General features: G+C 39.6%; 1 protein-coding gene across 1 annotated transcript in view; it reads right to left on the reverse strand.

Annotated features, from left to right (window-relative positions):
• LARP1B (La ribonucleoprotein 1B) overlaps nucleotides 1–21428 on the reverse strand; it is a 97222-nt gene that overhangs the window by 23554 nt on the left and 52240 nt on the right. Inside the window, 1 exon segment of the mRNA XM_081091639.1 lies at nucleotides 6107–6230. Coding sequence (XP_080947765.1) covers nucleotides 6107–6230 — 124 coding nt within the window.

Here is a 21428-nt window from a genome sequence, read left to right on the forward strand (position 1 = left end):
AAAAAAAAAAAAAACAAGTTGAAGGGAAACTATGATGAATCAGGCTGGTAACATGTAAACCTAATGATCAAATCAATCAAAACACCAGTAAAAGTGAGCCTGAAAGACATTGTATGATGTAATAGAAGTAAACAACTGTGCCTAAGAAACAGTCTAGCCACCAGAAATAAAAACCCTGAATATACTAAATCCTCTATATCTAAATACCAGTTCCTAAGAAACAGAGGAAATAAATAAACATATTAAATGATATGAAGATACAATCAAGTAAATCATAAGAAATCCTATGACAGCCCTAGCTGGCTTGGCTCAGTGGATAGAGCGTTGGCCTGTGGACTGGGGGGTCCTGGGTTCGATTCCAGTCAAGGGCACATGCCTGGGTTGCGGGCTCGATCCCCCGTGGGGGATGAGCAGGAGGCAGCCAATCGGTGATTCTCTCTCATCATTGATGTTTCTATCTCTCCTTCTCCCTTCCTCTCTGAAATCAATAAAGAAGTATATTTAAAAAAAAAAAAGAAATCCTATGACAAATTAACCAGTTTCTTTGACAAATCACTGGCATAGAAAAACAAAAGATGAATTATTATAGATTAAGAGTAACTTAATGGTCCTATTAATCAAATGCAATAAGTACACCTTGTTTGGTCCTGATTCAAACAACTGATTTGAAAAAGATATATTTCAGTTCAGTCTGTATGGCTCAGTAGTTGAGCATCTACCTATGAACCAGCAGGTCATAATTTAATTCCAATCAGGGCACATGCCCAGGTTGCAGGTTCAATTCCCAATAGGGGGCATGCAGGAGGCAGCCAATCAATGATTCTCATCATTGATGTCTCTCTCTCTCTCTCTCTCTCTCTCTCTCTCTCTCTCTCTCTCTCTCTCTCCCTCTCTCCCTCCCTCCCTCCCTCCCTCTCTGTAACTCTCTGAAATCAATAAAAATATATATATTTTAAAAAGTAGTTAAGATAGTAACACGTACAAAAAATATCTATAGATAAAAGTTTTATTGCTATAAATATAAGTGATTAAGGAACAAGAATATATTAAAAATTTTTAATCATCTATAAGCCTCAAGTGACATAAATATCATCTAGATATTAGAACTTTTTAATCAAAATCAGGGGCCATCTCTTGCACATAAATGTTCAAATAGCATTTTTCATAACAGCCAAAACTTTCTTGAAAACATCCAAATATTCATCAACTGGATAAACAAAATGTATCTGTCCATACTACAGAATACTACTTAGCAATAATAAAGGAGCAAAGTACTGATAGATGTTACATGAATTAACCTCAAAAATATAACTAAATGATTCCAGCCGAAACCGGTTTGGCTCAGTGGATAGAGCATCGGCCTGCGGACTTAAAGGTCCCAGGTTCGATTCCGGTCAAGGGCACGTACCTGGGTTGCGGGCACATCCCCAGTAGGAGATGTGCAGGAGGCAGCTGATCGATGTTCCTCTCTCATTGATGTTTCTAACTCTCTCTCTCTCTCCCTTCCTCTCTGTAAAAAATCAATAAAATATATTTAAAAAATATATATATATATATATATATATATATATATATATATATATATATATATATAACTGAATGATTCCAGTTAAATAAAATTTTTAGGAAGTACAAAACATACAGACAGAAAACGGATCACTGGTTAATACAGACTGAAGCTGCGTGTTGAAATTAATTGCAAATTATCACAGGGAACTTTTTAGCATGATGGACTTGTACTAAAACTGAATGGTGGTGCTGGTGTACAACTATACAAATTTACTGAAAAGCATCAAACTATATACTTAATGTGGGTTAATTTTATGGTATATAAATGATGCCTTAAAAAAGCAGTAGAAAAACAAAAGATTAGACCATCTGCTCTTCAAGGAACCTCAATTGTGATTGTTTACCACACAGTTTCTGCTAAAAGTTTATCAGAGAAGACTGATATTTCAGAGGACTAGGCTAAAGCACTGATTTTCAAAGTGTTTTCCCAACCAGTGGTATCAGGATAGCCTGGGAACTTGCTAGAAATGCATAAACAAGAAACACTGGATACAGAGCCCTTTAATTTGTTTTAACAGTGACTCTGATACTTGATAAAGTTTAGGAACTAGTGCACTAAAGGGTGTGCTAGCTAATATACTAATTTTCCAAAATTTATTGTTACAAAATCAAATCAGTTCACAGCTATATACCTGGACCATGTGAAGCTTGCCCATAGTACTCATTGTCTTAATGGACAGAAATTGCCTTTATAAAAACAGAACATTATTTTATGCTGTTTATGTTCACCGAAGGCTGATAATTAAAATGCTACATGCCCTGCCGGGTGGCTCCATTGGTTAAGCGTCATCCCATGTACCAAGAGATCTCTGGTTCAATTCCTGGTCAGGCCACATGCTGGGGTTGCAGGCTACATCCCTGGTACGGGGTGTGCAAGAAGCAGCCAATTGGTTTTTACTCTCACATCGATTTTTCTCTCTCTCTCCCCGTCTCTCTTCCTCTCTCTAAAGAAGAAGAAGGAAAAAAAAGATGCCACATGACAACTGCCACTTTATTTATTTACTTTTTTAATAAATAAAATGCCACTGAAGCAGAACTCAGCAAAATTTTTGCTTTTCCAGTCATAAAGTCTAGGAGAGAGAAAAAGTGCAGAGATAAAAAGTTTTTTGAAGCTGAAACCGGTTTGGCTCAGTGGATAGAGTGTTGGCCTTCGGACTAAAAGGTCCCAGGTTCGATTCCGGTCAAGGGCATGTACCTGGGTTGCGGGCACATCTCCAGTAGGAGATGTGCAGGAGGCAGCTGATCGATGTTTCTCTCTCATCGATGTTTCTAACTCTCTATCTCTCTCCCTTCCTCTCTGTAAAAAATCAATAAAATATATTTTTTAAAAAAAAAGTTTTTTGAAGATATAATAGCCCAGACACAGCACACTCTAAATCCTTAAAACTTAAAATTCTTGAAAGCAACTGGAAAAAAATAACTAATGTATCAGTAAGATGGATAACAGAAAGGAAAATTTCCAAGCACTCAAAAATTAATACATTTGTAAATAATCCATGAATCAAAAAGGAAGTTTCAAGAGAAATGAGAATACTTTGAAGAAAAGAAAAATTAAAATATAACATCAAATTTGTAAAATGCAGTTAAAAGAGTGCTTAAAGAAAAATATGTATGATTAAATACCTAAGTAGAAAAGTCTCAAGGCAATAATATAAATTTCGTTCTTCATATCAAAATTGGTGTAATACACCTAAACAATGCTTAAAACGTATAGTATTAATTGCTTATAATAGGAAAGAAGTTCTCAAATCAATTATCTAAGCTTCTGCTTTAAGAAACTAGAAAAGGAGTAGCAAAATAAACCCAAACCAAGCAGAAATATTAAAGATTAGAACTGAAAATAGTACAACTAGAAAAAATATAGATCAACAAAAACAAAAGATTTTAAATATTTATATCGAATGTAAAAATTTAAGTCTCAATATGATCAAGCCTTTGTAGCAAAATAATACTTATTGAAAATTCAGGACCAGAAAACAGGTTAAATGAACCCATTAGGATGCAATCCGTAAAATCCAGAATGTGAAAAAAAATTCTTAGTATAAACAATCCCATTTCTTCAACAATAAATTGCAAGGAAAAACAATAATATGAACCTATAGACTAAAAGAGCCATATCAACCTATTACATTGTTTGGAACTTACATGGATATGATTTTTAAAAAACATGATGAATGAGGAAATTTGAAAACTAAGTATTCTATATTAAGAAATCACTGTTAATTTTAGCCCTAGTCAGTTTGGCTTAGTGGATAGAGCATCGGCCTGCAGTCCCAGGTTCGATTCCAGTCAAGGGCATATGCCCAGGTAATGGGCTCCATCCCCAATAGGGGGTGTGCAGAAGACACCCAATCAGTGATTCTCTCTCATCATTGATGTTTCTATTTCTCCCTCCCTCTTCCTTCCTCTCTGAAATCAATAAAAATCCTACATATTAAAGAGCTAATATGAAAATGGTCGTCACACCCTCATGACACTGTCACAACTCTGACACTCAACACTGGGGAGAGAGGAACGGGGACCAGCCAGGCACAAATAAGCTCGTGAAAGAGGAATGGGGACCAGCCAGGCACAAATAAGCTTGAGAGAGAAGAATGGGGATCAGCCAGACTGTAGGCTGGGAGAGGGACAAGCTGCCTGCCCCGCAGTCCTGGGCACCAGCGGCTGCGCCTGCACCCATGACCCAGGAGAGGGAGAAGTGGCATGTCCCGCGGTCCCGGGCACCAGTGGCTGTGCCTGCAGTCCAGGAGAGGGACAACCCACCCGCCCGGCAGCCCCGGGTGCCAGCGGCCCAACTCGGGAGAGGGACAAGCCGCATGCCCTGTGGTCCCAGGCACCAGCGGCCAGGGCTGTGGCCTGGGAGAGGGACAAGCCACCTGCCCGTGGTCCCCGGCGCCAGCGGCTGAACCTGCGGCCCGGGAGAGGGACAAGCTGCACGCCCCGCAGTCCTGGGCACCAGCAGCTGCACCTGCGGCCCGGGAGAGCAACAAGCCGCCCGCCCACAGTCCCCTGCAGCTACAGCTGGCCCAGGCGAAGCTGGCCTGGGTCCTGGGTGCCTGCGGCTGGCTAGAGGGAGGGAAGCCCAAGTCCGGGGTGACTGCAACTGGCCGGAGGAAGGAATCCTGGGTCCTGGCTGCAGGGCAAGGCAGAGACAGTTAGGGGCGATCAGGCCAGCAGGGCAGCAGTTAGGGGTGATCAGGCCAGTAGAGGAGCAGTTAGGAACTATCAGGCAGGCAGAGGTGGTTAGGGGCAATCAGGCAGGCAGGCAGACGAGCAGTTAGGAGCCAGCAGTCCTGGATTGCGAGAGGCAGTCGGGCATCCCCCGAGGGGTCCCGGATTGGAGAAGGAGCAGGCTGGGCTGAGGGGACCACCCCCACCCCCGTGCATGAATTTTGTGCAGCGGGCCTCAATTATATTATAAAAAAAAAATTACTGTTAATTTTAGATATGGTAATAGTGTTGCTTATGTTAAGAGATATTCCTTATACCTATTTTTAAAAATATATTTTATTGATTATTTTACAGAGAGGAAGGGAGAGGGATAGAGAGAGTTAGAAACACTGATGAGAGAGAAACATTGATTCAGCTGCCTCCTGCACACCCCCTACTGGGGATGTGCCCACAACCAAGGGACATGCCCTTGACCAGAATTGAACCTGGGACCCTTCAGTCTGCAGGCCGACCATCCACTGAGCCAAACTGGTTAGGGCTATTCCTTATATTTTTAAAGACACATACAGAAATGTTTAGAAATGAAAAAATATGAATAATATGATTGGGATTTTGCTTTAAAAAAATCAAGTGTCAGGTGGCGTTGAGATGAAACAAAATTGGCAATGGTCTAATAAAGTAACTAGTAGTTAGGTAATAAGTACACAGAGGCTTCATTAGATAATTTGCTCTACTTTTGTATAGGTTTGAAGTTTTCCAAATTAAAAGTTTTTCTTTAACCTGACTTCAAGAAAAGACTATAACAAAGTCACTTACACTTGCCTTGAAAAAGTCAGATTAATTTTATGATTATTCCAAATGTATTTAGATTTCCATATAAAGCTAAGATCTTAAGACGAAAGAATGAACTAGTGGGGTATTTTTTAAAATCAGCAAGTCAGTGAAAATTTATCTAAGTTTTGAGAAGAAAAACATTCCCACAATCTCAAAATCAAAAGAGACACATAGAGGACCAACTGATTCTGCCTACTTTAAAAAAATAAGCAACCAGGTTTGAGACAGTCTGGTGTTATAACAGATGACTCCTAGGTCACCTATGTAATCACCTGCCTATTCACTAAGAGTAAAATGGCATTCAAATTCTGCCCGTTTACTACAAGGCTATCTTACCAATCTTAAAATCTGTATTTTTAGGTCTTTAAAATATTCTGAAGTTCACCAAAAGATAAATAAAAAGTTGACTTTTAAAATTCTAGCCTTTTACCAAGTATCTAAATGTTTTTATAAATAAAGGAGCAAACTTTAAAAACAATTTAGAACTGCTTTAATAGAATTCAGACACTTACACAAAAGCAGATTTACATACCTTGCCTGGACTTCGAAGGTGCTACAGGAACTTCTTGGTTTGGCTCAAAAGGAAGTTCAGGTGTTAGGTTTTCAAACTGCTCTTTACTAATGAGATTTAGCTTCTTAAAGTTCTCAACTTCTTGCTGAAGTAGAATGGAGGAATCTAATTACTAAACTGGCTAATAGCATAACTAACAGACAATAATTGATACCAACCTCAAAAAATGAGTTTTTATATTGCAACAGAATAAAAAAAATGTTCTAATAAAGAATCTAGCATTCTACTTAATAATTAATATTCAGAGTCTAAAGAGGCATAGAGAACCCTGAAATATTATACTTTGTAATTAAAACAGAGCATTCATTCTAATTAAATTTGCTGAGCATTTACACACAAGATTACTAGGGTATTATAGAGGTTACTAAATAAAAAACAAAGTATCCATCCATCCGACAGGTAGCTATGATGCACACTGACTACCAGGGGACAGACGCTCAGCGCAGGAACTGCCATGATACACACTGGGCATTTAAAAATAAACAGCACCACGGACCTGGCGCCAACAAACCACACCTGGCTTCCCCCAAGTGGGACACAGGCCCCACCACCACTCCGGAGCGACACCCCACCAAATCGCAGTCAATGCTGCCGAGACCCCATGGCACAAAATGCGGCCCACAGCTCAACCCAGCCTGGAAAACAGATGCTATGGGCGCCGCCAGGTAATGATGTCAGGTAGCAACACCCGGCTTTCTCTCCCTAGTGACTAGCCTCCTTGAGTTTTTCAGCCCAGGAACCCAACTTGCTTTATAGCCAGGTGCAAACATTTTACAACTTAACCAAATGTTTGTGAAGCGTTTTCACGTGCCTCATCTCATTTGATCCTCACAGAAGTCCTGGAGTAGGTAGATAGGAGACTCAGTAGAATCCTATTTTCTTTTCATTAGCCGGAAAATGGAGATTTAGAAAGTTTAGAAACTTAACCCAACTGAAAAGAAATGTTGGAACTTGAAAATGACTTCAGGTTTTCTCACTGCGCAGAATATAGTCAAACACTGCTACAGTTAAATATTTTACCCTTTGTTCTCCCTGCATGATCTACAATAATAAACTGCTTCATGTTGATATTTACTGCTGTGTTGCTGACAATTACCTGAAAGAGAAGTTGGGACGCTTCATTGGGCTGGGAAAAGTTTAGCTAAACCAGAAAGCAGGCCTAATTAAGCAAGTTTATTCTATATATATAAAAGGCTAAGTTGACTCGTGCATGTGCAATACATATAAAGCACTCACTATTCTATTATAGAGAAAGGGTGAATAGCGATATTAATATATTTCTTCTAATAAATTTCCTTTCAATTGCACAAATCTGTGCACCGGGACACTAGTGTAACATACATTCCCTACCCTTAAGAAATTTACAAGTTAGCTAGAAAGAAGGAAATGTACCCATAAAAACTAATAGGCAGTACATGAAAAGTGATAAGGGATAGGACAAAAGCAGCTCTCTTTTTTATTATTAATTAATTTGTTGTTGTTAATCCTCACTTGAGGATATTTTTCCATTGATTTTTAGAGAGTGTAGAAGGAAAGGGGAGAGAGGGAAACTCCCATATAAAAGAGACACATCAATTGGTTGCCTAACGCCAGAGCCTGCAACCCAGGTAAATGCCCTTAAGCGGAGGAGAACCAAGATGGCGACATAGGTTAACGCCGGAGTTTGCTGCTTTGAACAACTACTTCAAAAGTGAAACTAAAAGAACGGACATCACCCAGAACCACTGGAACGCTGGCTGAGTGGAAGTCCTACAACTAGGAGGAAAGAGAAACGCATACGGACACTCAGAGGAGGCGCAGTGCTGAAGTCAAATTCTGAGGTGCGGAGTGCGAGGAGCGGGCTGGCGGCGGAGGGCGCGGTTGGCGTTTTCAATCGGGAGGGAGTCGAAGACTCTGAGCTCCAGATCCGGGCGAGTCTTTAGGGACCCAGACTCAAACGGGAGAAGCGGGACTGTCTGGCTTCGGTCAGAGCGAGTGCAGCTTTCTCTCTGAGCTTTGCAGCAGGTGCTGGGACTCAGAGAGGCAGAGCCCCTGGGGACAGGACTGAGAGCCGCCATAACTGCTCTCTCTGGCCCACCCTATTGATCCTGTGCGACCCGCCCCACCGAAGCCCTGCACAGAGGCATGTGCCGGATAGCCTCAGGCAAAGGCTAGATTAGCACCTCCCTAGAGGACAGAAGTTCTCTCACTGCTGACACAGCTGATTCTCATAGCCACTTGGCCTGGAGGTCAAACCCTCCCTGGAATTAGCTACAACAAAGATTTAACTATAAGACTGCGAACAAAGACCACTAGGGGGTGCACCAAGGAAGCATAACAAAATGCAGAGACAAAGAAACAGGACAAAATTGTCAATGGAAGATATAGAGTTCAGAACCACACTTTTAAGGTCTCTCAAGAACTGTTTAGAAGCCGCAGATAAACTTAATGAGATCTACAAGAAAACTAATGAGACCCTCGATCTTATATTGGGGAACCAACTAGAAATTAAGCATACACGGACTTAAATAACGAATATTATACAGACTCCCGACAGCAGACCAGAGGAGCGCAAGAATCAAGTCAATGATTTGAAATGCGAGGAAGCAAAAAACACCCAACCGGAAAAGCAAAATGAAAAAAGAATACAAAAATGCAAGGATAGTGTAAGGAGCCTCTGGGACAGCTTCAAGCGTACCAACATCAGAATTATAGGGGTGCCAGAAGATGAGAGACAGCAAGATATTGAAAACCTATTTGAAGAAATAATGACAGAAAACTTCCCCCACCTGGTGAAAGAAATGGACTTACAGGTCCAAGAAGCGCAGAGAACCCCAAACAAAAGGAATCCAAAGAGGACCACACCAAGACACATCATCATTAAAATGCCAAGAGCAAAAGATAAAGAGAGAATCTTAAAAACAGCAAGAGAAAGAAACTCAGTTACCTACAAGGGAATACCCATACGACTGTCAGCTGATTTCTCAACAGAAACTTTGCAGGCCAGAAGGGAGTGGCAAGAAATATTCAAAGTGATGAATACCAAGAACCTACAACCAAGATTACTTTATCCAGCAAAGCTATCATTCAGAATTGAAGGTCAGATAAAGAGCTTCACAGATAAGGAAAAGCTAAAGGAGTTCATCACCACTAAACCAGGATTATATGAAATGCTGAAAGGTATCCTTTAAGAAGAGGAAGAAGAAGAAAAAGGTAAAGATACAAATTATGAACAACAAATATGCATCTATCAACAAGTGAATCTAAGAATCAAGTGAATAAATAATCCGATGAACAGAATGAACTGGTGATTATAATAGAATCAGGGACATAGAAAGGGAATGGACTGACTATTCTTGGGGGGGGAAAGGGGTGTGGGAGATGCGGGAAGAGACTGGACAAAAATCGTGCACCTATGGATGAGGACAGTGGGTGGGGAGTGAGGGCGGAGGGTGGGGCGGGAACTGGGAGGAGGGGAGTTATGGGGGGGAAAAAGAGGAACAAATGTAATAATCTGAACAATAAAGATTTTTAAAAAAAAATGCCCTTAAGCAGAATCAAACTCGGAACTCTTAAGTCCACAGGCCAACGTTCTACGCGCTGAGCCAAATGGGCTAGGGCCGTGGTCAGCAAACTGTGGCTCGCGAGCCACATGCAGTTCTTTGGCCCCTTGAGTGTGGCTCTTCCTAAGCCTTAGGAGTACCCTAATTAAGTTAATAACAATGCCTACCTATATAGTTTAAGTTTAAAAAATTTGGCTCTCAAAAGAAATTTCAATCGTTGTACTGTTGATATTTGGCTCTGTTGACTAATGAGTTTGCCAACCAAGCTCTTGAAGAATGAGAATTTAGAGAAAGAGAAAAGCATTCTAAATTAGGTAATGTGAGAAAAGATGAGAAGCTTAAAATACGCAATCATTTATTAGAAAGTAATCCAGTGAATGAGAAAATGTTTTTAGAAACCAGTGGCAAAAAGGCCTGACAAATCAGAGAAAGCTGTTAGATCTTTACTACCACATCGACAAGTTTTCACTTTATTCTCTACCAATGGAAAACTTGTGAAGAAGGATAAATCTAGATGGACCTGAAGTTTCAGTTCCGAACCCTTTTATAAAGTTAGCAGCAAAATGGGTCAGTAGATCTGAGTTTACCTCAAAGAAGAATCCCTGCCTTTGGGGCTCCTAAAACTTCCCCTTTCTAACTATGATGTTTCCTGCCCTGACCTACACATATGTAGAGCTGCAATTTTCAACCCATGTGCCCGGCATTTTAAAACATTCCTCAGAGCAAGATGACATAAGCTATAATCTCTATAGTATAACTAGAGGCCTGGTGCATGAAAATTCATACACTGGAAGGGGGTGTCCCTCAGCCCAGCCTGCCCCCTCTCACAGTCCGGGAGCCCTCAGAGGTGGGAGGTGACCCGGAGATCAGGGGAAGGCTACGCCCCCATCACGCCTCTGTTGCTGCCACTTCCGGCAGCCGCCATCCGAGGCTTAGCCTGAGCCTCAGTCAGTAGGGGGTGCAGGAGGACCTGAGGCCCCCCGGCAGAGCTAAGGGGACTCCAGTGGTAGGCGCACAGAGCAGCCAGCCCACCCCGATGTGGGCGCCGCCATCTTGTGATTGTCAATTTGCATATTGCCTCTTTATTATATAGGATGGCTAAAATATCCAGTTTAGTTGTGAAAAGAAACAGGAAAATACATCTCATTGTCAGGAAATAAGGCAGTCAATAGAAACTATTTTTCAGATGTTTCAAACATTGGATTTTAAGACAAGGACTCAAAAACATTTTTAATATGTTTTTTAAGTTGACTTTTTAGAGAGATAGGGCGGGAGAGATAGGTCAGGAGGAGAAACATCGATGTGAGAAACAGCAAATGGCTGCCTCCTACATGCCCCCTATTGAGCCCACAACCTGGGCATGTGTGCTGACCGGGAATCAAACTGGTAATCTTTCAGTGCATAGGACAACACTCAACCAACTGAGCCATACAGGCCGGGGCTAAAATCTAAATACATAAAAGCCTAAGCAACTGTTCCGACAGTTGCTATGACATGCACTGACCACCAGGGGGCAGATGCTCAAAGCAGGAGCTGCCCCCTGGTGGTCAGTGCACTCCCACAGTCAACCTCCTGTGGCCGTCCAACCTCCCACAGTCCCTCCCCACAGCCGATTGGCCCTGATTGCCAGCCAGGCAGGGGGACCCCACCCGTGCACGAATTCGTGCACTGGGCCTCTAATTGTTATATATTTATATAAAATATATATTTATATTTGACAAACTAAAGAAAACTATGGTCTTTATGAATGAACAGGGAGGAAATGTCAGCAGAAAAAAAGGAATCTACAAAAAAAAAAAATTGTAGAACCAAAAAGTTTGTATTTGGATGAGCTTAAAAATTGAGTGAAGATGGTAGACAAATGTTAGTGAAATTGAAGGTAGAACTATAGACATAATCCAATCTATAAAACAGAGAGGAAAAAAATGTAAGAAAACAGAAAAAATCTCAGGGGTCTGTGAAACCATCAAATACTTTAACTAAAGTCCTAAAATTTAAAAAAAAATAGAAATAAAAAGCCCAGCCAGTGTGGCTCAGTGGTTGAGGGCCGACCTATGAACCAGGCGGTCACAGTTACATTCCTGGTCAGGTCACAGGCCCAGGATGTGGGCTTGATACCCTGTAGGGAGCATGCAGGAGGCAGCCTCTCATTGATGTTTCTATCTCTCTCTTTCCTTCCTCTCTCTGAAATCAATAAAAAACATTTTTTAGAAATTTTTTAAAGAGTAAGAAAGAAATAACTGAAATTTTCCGATTTTGAAGAAAAATAAATTATTGGTCCAAGAATTTCAGTTAACTATAAAATGGGTAAACTCAAAGAACATCACTCTGAGACACATCATAGTTAAATTGCTGAAAAGTAGTCGTAAAGTGGAAAACTTGAAAGCAGTGTGGTAGGAGACACATTACATACAAGGGAACAACCATATAAATAATAGTTGACTTATTAGAAACAGTAAATGTCAGAAAACAATGGAATATCATCTTTAAAATGGCAAAAGGAAAAACTATCCATCTAGAATCCCTATCTAGTAAAGACATCATTCAAAAATCAGAGTAAAATAAACACATTATCAGGTAAATCAAAGCTGAGATGACTTGTTGTCAACAGACCTACAGTATAAGAAATGCTAAACAATGCTATTCAGGCTAAGAGGGAAATTATATCAGATAGAAACAAATTATCGAAATGAATAAAAGAGGTAAATATAAAAAGCTGATTTTTGCTTTTTACTATTTCCTTAAAAAAGAACCTGTTAGTTTGAAGCAAAATAATATTTTAAGATACAATTTATAATATATGTAAAAGGACATGACAACAATAGCACAAAGGTAATGGAATTATATTTTTGTAATTATAAATTACATATTTGTAAGCCAAAAAGTATTAAATGTTAAGTGAGATGTAAAAAGAAGTAGAATAATGGCTCTAAATAGATTTTGAAAAGTTAAGGAGGCATACTATTAGTTATAGAGTAAACACTTTTAAAATGTTTAAAAGGCATAAATAAGAAGTCAAAAAAGGAAAATGAAATATTATAAAATGCTTGAATAACCAGAGGTCACAAAAAACATTAAAACTTAATAAGACCCAATTGTACAATGTCTCTAAGTAACTCTCCTTTAAAATAAAGGCAATAACAGACTGAAACTAAGGAGATGAAAGAAAACTGACAGGGTGACTTTAAGACAGAACATTATAAAAATTAAGAGGCACATTTCCTGATAAGAGTCAATTCATCAATACATAATTATATATGTATATCGATGTATGTATGCATATTACATCTCATAAAAGAAACATATTGCATCTAATATACATATAAGTACTGCAAAATTCATGAAGCAAAACTGACAGCTCTAAAAGAATAAATTTCAACCACAATTGAGGATTTTAACATCCTCTTTCAGTAATTCAGACAAAAAGTCTGTAAGATTTGAACACCATCATCAAACAATCTGGACTGACATCTGCAGAACATTATACCAGTAACTGCAAATTACAAATTATTTCCAAGTGTAGATAAAATCTTCCACTACAATACACCATCGCCTGGGTCATAAAATAAGTTTCTTCTTTCCTGTTGAAGAAGAGGTTCATAACTAAATTCCATGGTCAATAATGGTAGTTATCTATTGCCTAGATTTTCTGGTTTAATTATCTCCATCCACCTCACTCCCACCAACATCACCATTATGAATTACTTGGAGGTTATATTTTCAACAGTCAATCATATTCACTACCACATTCTCAGCTCCCAGTATGGTCTGGCACACAGCAAGCACTCAGCATGTTATTAAATGAATCTCTGGCAAGGAGTTAGTTTAGTATATAGCTACCATATTTAAGTATGTGTGTTAAAATAAGGACCTCTGCATGAGTTGGGATTTACACCAGGCCCATCCCCCTAGGTCTCTCCCATGGTGCCCCATGCCAGAGCAAACTATGGCCTTGAACCATTGCCTGGCCTCTGCCTATAGGACGCAGGCAATGAAGTGAGTTGCACAGCGAGGAGGGTAATAGATTAAATAAGAGACTGGCTTATGCAAAAGACTATGGCTGGAATTTAAATAGTGAGGTACAGCCCAGCCAGCATGGCTCAGTGGTTGAAAGTCAACCCATGAACCAGGAGGTCATAGTTCAATTCCCGGTCAGAGCACATGCCTGGGTTGGGACTTGATCCCCAGTGTGGGGCATGCAGGAGTCAGCTGATCAATGATTCCCTCCCAGCATTGATGTTTCTCTCTCTCTCTCCCCCTCTCCCTTCCTATCTGAAATCAATAAAAATATATAAAAAATAAAAATAGTGAGGTACATCCTGAAATCAGGTGTCCTGATTCACTTGTCTATTCAGCAACAAGTCAAATCTAAACAATTTATAAAGAGAGAGTGACTACATTGAGTCTCATGTTACACATGAGCAGAAAGTAATCTGAGGAAGTCTTTCAGCATAAGGTATTAGGAGACAGAATTAAAAATTTTGCATTTGAAAATATATAACACAGCCCTAGCCAGTGTGGTTTAGTTGCTTGGGCATGCGTCCTGTGCACTGAGAGGGTGGTAGTTCCATTCCCGGTCAGGGCATATGCCTGGGCCGCAGGCTCCATCCCCAGTAGAGGGTGTGCAAGACACAGTCAATCAATGTTTCTCTCTCATCCATGTTACTCTCTCTCCTTCTCTCTTCCTCTCTCACTAAAATCAATAAAACCACATTAAAAAAAAAAAATACGTAACACAAGGACTAACGATGGAAATGTCTGATGCTGGCACCAGGAAAGAATTCCATAGACTGAACTTTATTAATGCAGTCAGAATTTCTATGTAAAGCCTGAGCTGCTGCATTCTTTATATTCCTGGGTTCCCCTCCATTTGTATCATTCACTATTCCTGGTCCCACCTAACCATATAGCCAAACACACGCCCAGTTATTTTAGTTTTCAAAATCCTTTACAACCCTATGAAGTAGAGAAGACAAGAATGATCCCCACCCTAGGTTCAGAGAAGTTACTTTTTGGTCCAGAATTGCATTTAGTGCAACTTGCACATGAGTTGGCTCTTGGTCAGGAATAGGTCCAAGCTTTGCCAAAAGGGTTCTCACTTGGTGTTCTTCTCTAGTGAGAAGAAGAATGGCTCAAGTGGTGGAGTGAGGGGAAATTTAGGGTTCTCTCCTCTTGCCAAGTCAGTAGGATGCCACTGTCTCTATGATAATGTGGCATCTCCTACTGAACCTGAACACCATTTTCAGCTATATACCAAGGACTTCCCAAAAATTAAAGTTCCTCTTACCATCTGCCACAAATACAGGCAAAGACCTGCCTGTACTTGTAAGGTGGTACATTTACACCATAGAATGCTATGCAGCAGTAAAAAAGAAGGATCTCTTACCCTTTGAGACAGCATGGAGGAACTTGGAGAACATTATGCTAAGCAAATAAGCCAATCAGAGAAACACAAGTATTACATGATCTCACTCATATGTGGAATCTAATGAAATAAACTGATGAACAAAACAGATCCAGAGACATAGAAACATGGAATCTCAGAAGGAAGGCGGAGATGGGTGGGTGGGAAGAGATCAACCAAAGAATTTGTATGCATATATGCATAACCAATGGAGCGAGGGACAAGGGCTGGCTAAAAGGGGTCAATGAGGTGAAAAAGAGGACATATGTAATACTTTCAACAATAAAAGTTTAACTTAAAAACATATTTGCATACAAGTTTTATATGGACATATGTTGTCATTTCTCTTGGTCATATACCTAAAAGTGGAATTCCTGGGTTGTGTGATAACTGTTTAACCTTTTGAGAACTGCCAGACTGCATTCCAAAGCAACTGGACCATTTTATATTCTCACCAGTATTCTATGAGAATTACTACTTCTCATCTCACCAACAATTGTGTGTATTGTTTTTATTATAGTTGACCCTTGAATGACATAAGTTTGAACTGGGCAGGTCCACTTATACCTGAATTTTTTTTCAATAAATAATATGCAGTCAGCCCTTTGTATACTGAGGTTTCACATTTGTGAATTCATCCATCTGCGGATCAAATATAGTATTTTCAATCCACAGTTTGGAATCTGTGGATGTGAGGGACCAAATGTAGGCACTCTCCTATACCATTTTATTTTAATATATTTTAATTGGTTTCAGAGAGGAAGATAGAGGGAAAAAGAGAAACATCAATGATGAGAGAATCATTGATCAGCTGACTCCTGCATGACCCACACTGGGGATGGAGCCTGAAACCTTGGCATGTGCCCTGACCAGAAATCAAACCATGACCTGGTTCACAGGTTGATGCTCAACCACTGAGCCAACCCAGCCGGGCCTATGCCATTTTGTATTAGGGACTTGAATATCATACAATTTGTATCCTAGAACAAATCCTCTGTGAATACTGAGGGGCTGTAGTTAATTTTACACATGGATTTTCAACTGTGCAGGGATGAGTGCCCCTAATTCCTAGAGACAACTGTGTACTCATTATAGAAGATATGAAATGGTATCTCTTGGAGTGACTTTTTAAATTGGGTTGTCTTTTGAGTTGTAAGACTCCTTTATTAAATATTATTTGTGAATATGTTCTCCTAACCTAATTTTTTAAATGCTTTTTAAAGCAGTTTTAGTTTTACAGTAAAATTATACAAAAAGTATGCAGTCACTATATACTCTATACCCTCCCACACACATGGTCTCCCCATTATCAACATCTTATGGATATAACTTTTCAGTTCTTTTGAGTAAGTACCAACATAGGTGATTTGCTAGATTGCATGACAAGGAATATGCTTAGTTTTTGTAAGAAACTGCCAGTTTCCAAGGTGGCTCTACCATTTTGCATTTCCACTACCAATAAATGAAAGTTCCTGTTGCTCCACATCCTCCCCAGTATTCGGTGTTGTCAGTGTTCGATGTTGGCCATTCTGTCTGTAGCAGTATGTTGTTTTATTTTACATTTCCCTGATGGCATATGGAGTATATTTTCATATGCATAACTGTCATCTTTGTCTTTTTCAGGTCTTTGGCCCTTTATTTTATTTTTTAGAGAAAGAAGGGAGAGGAAGGGAAAGGGAGAGGGAGAGGGAGAGAAAGAGGGGGGCAGAGGGAAGGGAGAGGGAGAGAGAAAAAAAGATGTGAGAAAAACATCGATTGGCTGCTTCCCATAGGAGCCGGAGTAGGGATCTAACCCACAACCTAGGTATATGCCCTCACCAGAATATCGAACCAGCATTTTTTTTTTTTGTATATGGGACAACATTCCAACCAAGAAACACACCTGGCCAGGGCTTTGGCCTATTTTTAATCAGGTTAAATTTTAAGAGTTCTTTGTATATTTTGGATAATAATTTTACCAGAAATCTTTCTGCCATACTGAGGCTTGTCTTCTCATTCTTGACAGTATCATTCACAGACCAGTTTTTAGTTTAATGAAATCCAACACCAATCTCTTCTCTCATGGATTGTGCTTTTGATGTCTTATCCAGAAAGTCACTGCCCAACTCAAGATCATTCAGATTTTCCCCAATGTTATCTTCTAATAATTTTATAGTTTTGTGTATGTCATCCATTTAGGTGTGTGGTCCATTTTGAGTTAATTTTTGTAAAAATTATAAGATCTGTGTCTAGATTCATTTCTTCCCATGTGGATGTATAGTTATTCCATCACCTTGTTGAAAAGAATATTTTCTCTATTGTATTACCTTTGCTCCTTTGCCAAAGATCAGTTCATTATATTCCAGGCTCTCTATTTTGTTCCATTGACCTATTTGTCTACTTTTTCAACAGTACCACACTGTGTTGATCACGATAGCTTTACAGCAACTCTTGAAACTGGGGAGTATCAGTTCTCTGTTAATAATGAGTTGGCTATTCTGGGTCTTGTGTGTCTCTAAATATAATTTCTGGAATCAACTGGTAGATATTCACAAAATTAATTCTTGGAATTTTGATTGAGACTACATTGAATCTAAAGAACAAATTGGGCAGAACTGACAATACTGAGCATTCCTAAATGAAATAGTTCTCCTTTGATTTCAGCAGTTATATTCCTCACATGAATCTTATACATATTTTCTTAGATTTACACCTCAGTATTTAATTTTGGGGGGTGGTAAACTAAATGGTATTATGTTTTGTCCTTTCACTATCTTTGTGGTGTCCTTTAAAGCACAAAATTTATGTTTTGATATTTTTTATTTTGTTGCTTATGCTATTATTGTCATACAACAAACCATTGTCAAATATGAATTCATAAAGATGTTCTTCCAGCCCTAACCAGTTTGGCTCAGTGGATAGAGCGTAGGCCTGTGGACTGAAGAGTCCCAGGTTCAATTCCAGTCAAGGGCATGTACCTTGGTTGTGGGCACATCCCCAGTAGGGGGTGTGCAGGAGGCAGCTGATCGATGTTTCTAACTCTCTATCTCTCTCCCTTCCTCTCTGTAAAAGATCAATTTAAAAAAATGTTCTTCCACGTTTTCTTGCAAAGAGAGTGTTTGTTCTTATAGTTGTTAATTTAGAGTTAATTTTTGCACATGGTAAATAACCATGTCATCTAACTTATTCTTTGGTACGTAGATATGTACTTGTCTCAAGACTACTTTTTCCCTACTGAATAGTTAAGCACTTTTGCCGAAGTCAATTTATCACAGACACAGGGGTTTATGTGTAGACTCTCAATTCTCTTTCACTGATCTGTGTGTCTATCCTTATACTATTACAAGTAAGGGCTGTGTATAAATACCTCAACTTTGTTCTTTTTCAAGGTAGTTTTTACTATTTTAGGTCCCTTCTTGATTTTCCAAATGAATTTCAGGTCAATTTGTCAATTTCGGCAAAGATGCCAGTTAGGATATTGACAGATTACATTGAACCTGTAGATTCATTTTGGTTGGTTACTGCTTTATGATATGTATTTTTCCAAACTTTTCAACTTTTTGCTTTTTATTTTTTTTAATGTGGTATATGTAAATAACATAATTTGGCTGTATTTACATACAATTTGACTATTTATTTTCTTTTAGTTATTTTCTTAAAATATATTTTAATTGATTTTTTACAGAGAGGAGGGAGAAGGATAGAGAGTTAGAAACATTGATCAGCTGCATCCGGCATGTGCCACACTGGGGATCGAGCCTGAAACCAAGGTACATGCCCTTGACTGGAATCGAATTGAAGACCTTCCAGTCCATGGTCCAACGCTGTAACCACCGAGCCAAACCGGTCAGGGCTCTTAAATATTTGAGTTTAATTCTACCACATTTGTGCTGGAGGCCTGGCCCCATTTCATACTTTGACTTGTTCCATTTTCCCTTTATCCTAGTTTCAAGGTTATTTCCTCTAATTCTATTTTATTTTAAATCCTCACTCAAGGGTATTTTTTCCATTGATTTCCAGAAAGAGTGGAAGAGAGGAAGGGGAGAGAAACATCAATGTGAAAGACACATCTATTGGTTGCTGCCCACAGACATCCTGACCAGGGCCAGGGATGGAACGTGCAACCCAGAAACATGCCCAGGATTGGAAATTGAACCCTCAACCCTTTGTCTATGGTCTGACACTCTAAACCAGCCGTGGGCAAACTACGGCCCGCGGATCTGGCCTGTTCGGCTGTTCTATCCAGCCCACGGAGCCGAAAGAGCGGAGGATTCTCTTGCTCTCCCCTCCGCTCCTTCACCAGCAGCAGTGTTAACATGGCAACGTCGGCCGCAGCTCCTTCTTCTGAGTCCAGTTTAAGAACCCATTGTGGCCCTAACCGGTTTGGCTCAGTGGATAGAGCATCAGCCTGTGGACTGAAGGGTCCCAGGTTCGATTCCGGTCAAGGGCATGTACCTCGGTTGAGGGCATATACCCAGTAGGGGGTGTGCAGGAGGCAGCTGATGGATGTTTCTCTCTCATCGATGTTTCTCTCTATCCATCTCCTTTCCTCTGTAGAAAAATCAATAAAATATACTAAAAAAAAAAAAAAAAGAACCCACTGTGGCCCTCGAGTCAAAAAGTTTGCCCACCCCTGCCACTGAGCAACCAGCCAGGGCTAATTTTATTTTTCATATGACTATCCTTCAAATGGCAACATGAATACTCTAACTATAACCAATCTTCTTTACAGACTAAAAACCTTTGAATACTATCATTTATTGCTCTCATTAATAACTGTTAATGTTATATTAAATCTACAAGACTTAGTTTAATACAGATAACATATATTTAAATTTATTTTCATATTTATCATTTGCTTTGCAGTCCTTTATGCATCTTTGGCATCTGCTCCTTTTTATAATACCTCTGCAATTTCCTTTGATGAGGTTCTGCTGGTTGCAATTGCTCATATATTACCCTCGTACTTGAAATCTTTCTTTCCAAGGCATAAAATTACAGTATGTCAGAGATCCGTTCCTACGGCGTGAGGTAACATGATTTTGATTTTTGCAGTAAGTCAGAACCCACCTACATATAAGCACCTACTTCACTCACATGGAACACATACACAGCAGTAATGAAGTAAAACAGTAAAAAAAAATTAGAAGATAACAATCCCTGACCTTTGCTTATGGTAAATAAATAATAAAAACCATAAAGCACATATGTACATACATTGAAATGACGGAACTTTTTTTTTTTTAATAAATAAATGGCTGTCTGTATAGGCTTATAGCAATTTTTCCTTGGTGTATTAATACTGTCTTTCCATTCTTGCATTCAACTGTTGCTGGTGGCAAGTCATCAGTGAGCTGTCCAGTCACTCTTCTATCTTTGAAAGTAAATCTTCCTTTTATTTCCGACTGCTGTACTAGGTGTACCAGTTAATAATGAGGATTTTGTAATCAAAGAAAACATGATAATTTTAAGAGAAACATAAAAAGTGCTTTATTCAAAGTAATGTTCATCGCTAAGCTACACATTTCCCCCATCATAAGGTAATCTGTGGATACCATCCCAATAGAACAGTGATCGGCAAACTCATTAGTCAACAGAGCCAAATATCAACAGTACAACGATTAAAATTTCTTTTGAGAGCGAAATTTTTTAAACTATATAGGTAGGTACATTGTTATTAACTTAATTAAGGTATGCCTGCGCCACGTCTCCCGTCGCCGGACCGACCAACACCCCCCACTTCTTCTAACGCCACTTCTTCAAAATAGACTCGCCCAGGCCGAAAACCGACTTCTGCACATGGGCCACGAAGTTTCAATAGCACTGTATGCGCGCCCGCACGTGGTATTTTGTGGAAGAGCCACACTCAAGGGGTCAAAGTGCCCCATGTGGCTCGCGAGCCGCAGTTTGCTGACCACTGCAGAGGAATAGGTGAGAAAGCAAGTTAAGCTCTCTCTCACTGAGGGTATATTTCTTGTGGGTACCAATTTACTGGGAAAAGGACTTTGGTTGGAAACCCCAGCTGTGGTTAGGCCCTATGTTTGTCTTTTACCCCTATACTTTAGGTCAGTGGTTCTCAACCTTCTGGTCCTTTAAATACAGTTTCTCATGTAACCCAACCATAAAATTATTTTCGTTGCTACTTCATAACTGTCATGTTGCTACTGTTATGAATCGTAATGTAAATATCTGATATGCAGGATGGTCTTAGGTGACCCCTGTGAAAGGGTCATTCGACCGCCAAAGGGGTCGCGACCCACAGGTTGAGAACCACTGCTTTAGGTGGCTTTAGCACAGCTGATTTTTTCAAAAGCAAAACTAGTTTTAATATTCCAGTTCTCTAAGACTTTAATAACTT

Source organism: Myotis nattereri (assembly GCF_964212035.1).
Source record: "Myotis nattereri genome assembly, chromosome: 5".
Classification (NCBI taxonomy): domain Eukaryota; kingdom Metazoa; phylum Chordata; class Mammalia; order Chiroptera; family Vespertilionidae; genus Myotis; species Myotis nattereri.